Here is a 7,278-nt window from a genome sequence, read left to right on the forward strand (position 1 = left end):
TTGATCTCCCCGCATCAAAGGGCCCCGAGCTCCCCCCCACCGACGCTGCCTCCTGCCCCGGCTGGGGTCAGGGGAGTAGGGGGAGGACAGCGAGAGTCCCGCCGTGTGTCCCCGTCCCCCCCGCCACCTCCGTGTCCCCGCACAGCGCCCGGCGCGGGGGGATGCGGAGCAGCCCCTCTCGTCTCCTTTCCAGCCCTTCTCCTTTCCTGCCCCTCTCCTTTCCTGCAAGGCTGCGCTGGCGCCAGGAAGGACGCGGGGGAGGCGGCGGGGGGTTGCGGGGGGGAGACTTAGAGGAGACCAAAGGACCGACTCTGCCATCGGGGGAGGGCGGGGGGCTCTGCGCACCCACAGCGGCTCCCACCCACCACGGATGGGGGCTTGCACAAAGGGGAGTGTCCCCCCCGTCCGTCCCTCTCGCCGGTCCCCTCCGTCGGGCGCGCCCGGCCGGAGACAGCGGCGGCGTCGGGGAGTGCGGAGCATCTGGCCGGGACCCGGGGGAGGAGGGATGCTGGATGGGGGGGTCTGCCCTCGCCCTTGCGAAACCCCCTCCCGACCAATGTGGGAGCCCTCGGGGCGGGGTGGGGGCGGCTTTGGGGGCTCACGGGCACAGCCCCCACCCGGGAAGGCTTTGAAATCGCAGCCGGCGGGCCCCCCGCCCCGAGGGGGCGGGCAGGAGGCAGCCCCGGGGGTATAAAGGCGGCGGAGGAGCGCAGGAGCCGCTGCTGGCGGCTCGCTGCTGCTGCTCGGGGACTGCGCGGGCACCGAGGGCACGGCAGTGGGCACCAGGATGCGGGGGCTGGTGGCGCTGCTGGCGGCGCTGAGCTGCGCGGCCCCGGCGGGGCGGGCGGCGGCTCCCGGGGGTGCCCTGAGCTCCAACGCCATCAAGGGACCCCCCCCGGCAGGGGCGGCCGAGACCAGCGCCGCCCCCGCACCCCCGTTCGACGGCAGCAATAAGGCCCCGCCGGCCGCCACCCGACAGGTAGGAGAGAGCATGGATGGAGCGGCGGGACAGCGGGGATGGAGGGGGACACAGACTGGGAATAGAGGGACGCACTCCGGGGGATGGAAGGGGACACACAGCGGGGATGGAGCGGCGGGACAGCGGGGATGGATGGGGACAGACACCGGGAGTAGAGGGGGACACACTTCGGGGATGGAGATGGGGACGCACACCGGGAATAGAGGGACAGACACCGGGGGATGGAGGGGGACACACAGCGGGGATGGAGCGGCGGGACAGCGGGGATAGAGGGGGACACACAGCGGGGATGGAGGGGGACAGACACCGGGAGTAGAGGGACACACACCAGGGGATGGATGGGAACACACACCGGGATGGAGTGGCGGGACAGCAGGAGTGGAAGGGGACACACACCGGGAAGAGGGGGATACACACCGGGAGTGGAGATGGGGACACGCACCGGGAATAGAGACACACACACCGGGAGTGGTGATGGGGACACGCACCGGGGGATGGAAGGGGACACACAGCGGGGGATGGAAGGGGACACACAGCCGGGATGGATGGGACCCGTCGGGGATGGAGTTGAGGGACACATTTGGGATGAAGGGTGGGACGTCGGGGATGAGGACACTCACACTGGGAGATGGAGCTGGGGACACGAGCAATGGAGGGGACACCGGGAGTGGAAGGGATAGAAGAGGGGTGGGGACACAGCATGGATGGATGGATGGATGGATGGATGGATGGATGGATGGATGGATGGAGGGGCTGCCCAGGGCATGGGGGGACACTCCGGGGATGGAGAGGGGGACACCGGGGACGGAGGAGAGGCACGCACCGGCTGATGGGGACACAGACACACCGGAGGGAGTGGGGACACCTCGGGGATGGAGGGGACACCGGGGACAGGGTTGGAGGCGGTGAGCGACACACGGGGGATGGATGGAGCGGGAACACCCCGGGGATGGAGAGGGGGGGCCCTCGGCGATGGCAGCACCGGCCCCGCTGATCCCCCCGCCTTCTCTGTGTCCCCCCAGCCTTTCCCGTGCGCCGAGGATGAGGAGTGCGGCCCCGAGGAGTTCTGCGGGAGCGCGGCCCGGGGCGGGGGGGCCCCGCTGTGCCTGGGCTGCCGGCGGCGCCGCAAGCGCTGCCTGCGCGATGCCATGTGCTGCCCGGGCATGAGCTGCAGCAACGGTGAGGGCTCTGCACACCCGGGGAGGCGCTGGGGCTGGGGAGGGTGTCCCGGCCGTGGCTGACAGCCCCATGTCCCCGCAGGGCTCTGCACGCCCCTGGAGCCGCCGCACGGAGCGGCCGAGATGGACGAGACGGGCACCGAGGCGCTGCCCCGGCGGACGCCCGCTCCCGCCTGGCTCCCCACGGCCAAAGGTGAGGCGGCCCCGCTGCTGGCGCCCCTCCTGAGGCTGCCATCCTTCCCTGCTGTCCCCTGGGCACCGCTTCGGACTGGCCCCTGCCCCAAGACCTGTCCGGGATGCCCATCCTGCACCTTCATCCCCCGTGGGATCGCTCCGGGATTTCTCCCTTTCCCTCCCGTCCCCTGTGGGATCGCTCCGGGATGCCCCCAGCGCCACTAACTCCAGAAGCCAAACCCGGGATGCCCATCCTTCCCTTCCCTCCTGCCCCCTTTGGGATCACTCCTGGATGCCTCCCTTCCCTCCTTTCCCCTTTGGGATCACTCCTGGATGCCTCCCTTCCCTCCTGCCCCCTTTGGGATCACTCTGGGATGCTCCCATCCCCACTAACTCCAGAAGCCAAGCCCGGGATGCCCATCCTTCCCTCCTGCCCCCTTTGGGATCACTCCTGGATGCCTCCCTTCCCTCCACTAACTCCAGAAGCCAAACCCGGGATGCCCATCCATCCCGTTGGGATCACTCCAGGATTTCTCCTTTCCCTCCTGTCCACTTTGGGATCGCTCTGGGATGCCTCTCTTCCCTCTTGTCCCCTTTGGGATCACTCCGAGATTTCTTCTTTTCCCTCCCGTCCACTTTGGGATCGCTCTGGGATGCTCCTCCTTCTCTCCTGCCCCCTTTGGGATCACTCTGGGATGCCCCCATCCCCACTAACTCCAGAAGCCAAACCTGGGATGTCCACCCTGCCCTTTGGGGGGCTCGGGATGCCCCCCCTGCCCCACGAGCGATGCCCCCCCCCCCCCGGTGTCCCCCCTCGGCCCGGCTGATCGTCCCCTCTGTGTCCCCCCGCAGGAGAGGAGGGCGACTTCTGCCTGCGCTCGTCGGACTGCGCGGCCGGGCTGTGCTGCGCCCGCCACTTCTGGTCCAAGATCTGCAAGCCGGTGCTCCGGGAGGGCCAGGTGTGCACCCGGCACCGGCGGAAAGGCTCGCACGGCCTCGAGATCTTCCAGCGCTGCCAGTGCGCCGAGGGGCTGGCGTGCCGCCTGCAGCGGGAGCACGGGCCCGCCGACGCCTCCCGCCTGCACACCTGCCAGCGCCACTGACCGACACGTGGACAGACAGACGGACACCTGCCGGCGCCACTGACCGACACGCGGACAGACAGACGGACAGACGGACGCCTGCCGGCGCCACTGACCGACACGCGGACAGACAGACGGACAGACGGACACCTGCCGGCGCCACTGACCAACACGCGGACAGACAGACGGACAGGGCGACGGCGGCACCGAGGGACAACACACGGACGGACAGACAGACAGACACGCGCCGGCGGCGCTGAGCGACACACGGACACGCGGACGGGACAGACGGACTGGTCCCCGCCCCGCCTGCACACCTGCCAGCGCCACTGACCGACACACGGACAGACAGACGGACAGGTGCCGGCGGCACTGAGCGACACCACACGGACAGACGGACACACGGACAGGTGCCGGCGGCACTGAGCGACACACGGACCACAAGGACAGGACAGACGGCCGCGTCCCCGTCCCGCCCGCCCGCGTGCCGCTCAGGCGGCCCTGAGCGACACACGGACACGCGGACAGACAGACGGACGCGACAGGCTCCGGCCCCGCCGGAGCGAAGGTTGTTTCTCAAGGGAACTTCTCCTCAGCGACTCCTTGCAGTACGTTACTGTGTTGTGAATACTCGAGCTGGCACTTAGCTGTACATAGCGCCGGGGCTTCTGGTGGCTGCCCGGCTTCTGATGGCTTCTGACCCAGTGGTTATTTTGTGTTTTCTCTCTCCGCGCTCCGGCCGCGGCTGTGGCTTTGTACACACTGGGTTTTTCTGTAAATTCGCCCTGAGCTGCCTCCAGGTCCTGCCCGGGGAGGAGAGATGGGCCGGGGGGGTTCATCCCCCAGCATCCCGCGGCAATGGGATGGGTTGGCACCGTTCATCCAGGGGCTTTTTGGGAATTCCCTGGTCGCCGCTGATGCCCTCTGGAGGAGAGGGAGCGCGGTCGGGGCTCTGGGAAGGGCTCCTGGCAGCAGAATCCCTGTCCCTGGTTTTGGGAGGGAGGAGGGAGCGAGGGATCACTCCTGGACCAAGCACGGGTGCTGCCGATCTCGACCTTGCTCCATGCACAATAAAGATTTATTTTTCCCTTCATTTTGTGGTTGTTTCTGCGGCTCTCCAGCCTTTTGGGATGGCCTGGAGGGAGGGGAAGCTGCGAGCACACGTTTTTCACCTCTTTAGCTGCCCCCTCGTTTCAGGTGGGGAGCCTGGGGCTGCAGCTGCATCCCTGCAACCTGGGGAAGGGGTTTGGGGTGCAAAACCTTCCCTGTACACCCCAAAAGCCCCTTGCACCCAATCCCAAACCCAGCACAGCCCTGGGGGGCTCCAAGGGTAAGGGATACGGGAGCATCCCTCAAATGCTGCCCACTCGTGGGTGTTTGGTGCCTTTGGGGTTGGTGTTGCCTCTTTAGGGCATTAAATTCCCTGGAGAACGTGGGGTTGTGGAATACCAGCCCCACTGGCAGCTCTGGCAGTGCTGGGTGGTGCTGAGGCACGGGAAATGTAAAGGAGGGAGAAGAGCCCCAGGGAAAGATCATTCCCAGCTCTGGAACTGGCTGAGAACAGCCCAAACTGCCCCAGACTGGAGGGTAAAACACTGATGGTCCTTAAACCACCCAAACCCACCCTTGAAGTCCCTTTGGAGCAGCTTTTAATGGAGTCACAGCATGAGCAGCCCCTGAAAGAGTTCCTGACTCACAGGCTGGAGTTTAGTGCCTGAATCATCATTCCAGGTGGTGAAAATTAAAAAATAAAAAAGAAAATAAATAAATAAATAAATAAATAAAAGTGGCTTAAAGCACTTTGTAAAATCACGCTTAAACAAGATTGCACAAAATACATAATAATATGATTATTTTATTATCATAATAATGTTGTGCCCACTAAGAGTCAGTGACTCTGGGACCTGGCTAAGAAAAGCACCAAGAACTGTTCAGATGGGTTCAAATCTGCCATGAACAGTGGCACCTTTTATCCCTATTAAACCACTGTCATTAGGGTCAGGGCTTTTTCTCCAGAGAGTGAGAGGGACCAGCACAGCTTTGACACCTCTGCAGGCAGGGAAAAATGCCCTTGTGGGGCATTAAACACCATTTCTTGTCCTCTTGGGTACCTCTTTGTCCTCCACCCTCTTTTGTTTTGTTCAGGTTGTGTCTCCACACCTGTCCTTGCTTCTTGTGCCTTGACATTCTTCACTTTCCCAGCGTGGTGAAGATAAAAGGAGCATTTTTAGCAGCCATTCTGAGGCAAGAGGAGCTCAGGTCAGCCCTGGTTGCATCTGTGTCCTGTAGTCTGTGCCCAGCAGGATGGATGCTACCACAGACATCTCCAGAATCATTAATTCCATGGAGAGATTCCACAAAAACAATGGTTTTGCTGGGTTTTATTCCATCCTCTCCCCCTTCACCATGTGTGCAGTCAGGATCTCTTCCCATTCCTGCCCCTTTTGGACTTTCTTTAGGGAAATCCAAGAAATTGGATTTAGTAACATCCCTTAGGAAAAAAAATCACGAGAACATGACCCTGTGCCTGTTAAGATTAAACAAAAGCTGTTCTTGAAGGGAGGGATTTCAGCCTTCCCTTAGCCCTGACTACGCTTCTGTCCCCAAAACCTGAGCCCACTCAAGGTCTGCATCATCCTGGGAAGCCAAAACACTCTGAGGAATGGGGATAAACAGCCCCTGAGCCCTGGAAGTGTGGTCACAGGGAGGCAGAAGCAAAAGCTGCAGTGTCCCCCTTGCCCAGGGGAAAGGTGGGTGGCTGGCAGTGGCATTCCCTGGGGAATGGGCAGGTGACATCACCAGGGTCCCCCCTGCATCCCTCCCCACAGTGACAGATTCTCCTTATCAGAAACGCCTCAGCAAATTCCTGGCCAGCCCCAAACCAACCCAACAACAACAACAACAACAATAATTAAAAAAAAAAAAAAAAAAAAAAAAAAAGGCCTGTGGGAAGTAGAAAATATAAAACTTGGGAAAAAATGGAATGTGTGGAGCCTCTGAGTCTGGCCTGGCTGGTGTGTCCTGTCTGGGTCTCCTGCTCTGATCCAGAGGGAAGGCAGGGAGAAACCCCAGCCTTCAGCTGCTGACACACAAAGCAGTGACCCCAGCTGGGAAAGGCATCTCAGGATGCACTTCCCCACCAGTCCAATTGAATTTTTCCACACCAAAAAGATGGGAAACCCCCCTTTTTTCCTAAGCAAGAGGAGAGTCAATAAAAGCAGCAGGTTTTGGTGGATGGAGAGCTTTGGCACCTCTGGTGTACTCCCTGCTCCTGCTTTTAGGGCTGGAAGAGTTTCAACAAAGCTCTGTGAGGTTCAGTATTAATATTTATAATCATAGAAATCTGTAAAGCAGCTTCATGATGCTGGCTGAGCCCAACCTCTCTGTGCCCGGGCTTGGTGGGACCAACACTTTCATTCCCTCAGTTCTCCTGCTCAACCCCAGCATTGTCCCAGAGCATTTGTGGGGTTTTTAGAGGAGGTTTATTCAGGCAAGAGGATTTTCCTCAGTCAAGGCAAGGCACTATTACGATGGCTTCTGCTGGACAGGGACACCTCCCACTGTCCCAGGCTGCTCCAGCCCAGCCTTGGGCACTGCCAGGGATGCAGGGGCAGCCCCAGCTGCTCTGGGCACCCTGTGCAGGGAACAATTCCTAATTCCCAATATCCCATCCAGCCCTGCCTGCTGTCAGTTTTAAGCCATTCCCACTCATGCTCTCACTCCAAAATCCCTCTCCAGCTTTCCTGGAGCCCGTTTAGGTGCTGGAATCATCTCTGGGGTCTTTCAGCCCTTTCTGGACTCTTCCTCTGCACCTCTCAGCTAAAAATCCCAAAGCATCCCAGGATTCCAGTGGCTACATAAACAT

At 61.4% G+C, this 7,278-nt stretch overlaps 1 protein-coding gene across 1 annotated transcript; it reads left to right on the forward strand.

The window, feature by feature from the left end:
- Positions 1–784: 784 nt before the first annotated feature.
- Positions 785–4,132, forward strand: DKK1 (dickkopf WNT signaling pathway inhibitor 1). Its single transcript, XM_071438337.1, has 4 exons — positions 785–979; positions 2,002–2,158; positions 2,240–2,350; positions 3,184–4,132. The coding sequence occupies exons 1-4, from the start codon at positions 788–790 to the stop codon at positions 3,432–3,434; spliced, it is 711 nt and encodes a 236-aa protein (XP_071294438.1). The 5' UTR covers positions 785–787; the 3' UTR covers positions 3,435–4,132.
- Positions 4,133–7,278: the final 3,146 nt, after the last annotated feature.

Source organism: Agelaius tricolor, unplaced genomic scaffold (assembly GCF_023055355.1).
Source record: "Agelaius tricolor isolate 1412-34295 unplaced genomic scaffold, bAgeTri1.0.p SCAF_13, whole genome shotgun sequence".
NCBI lineage: Eukaryota > Metazoa > Chordata > Aves > Passeriformes > Icteridae > Agelaius > Agelaius tricolor.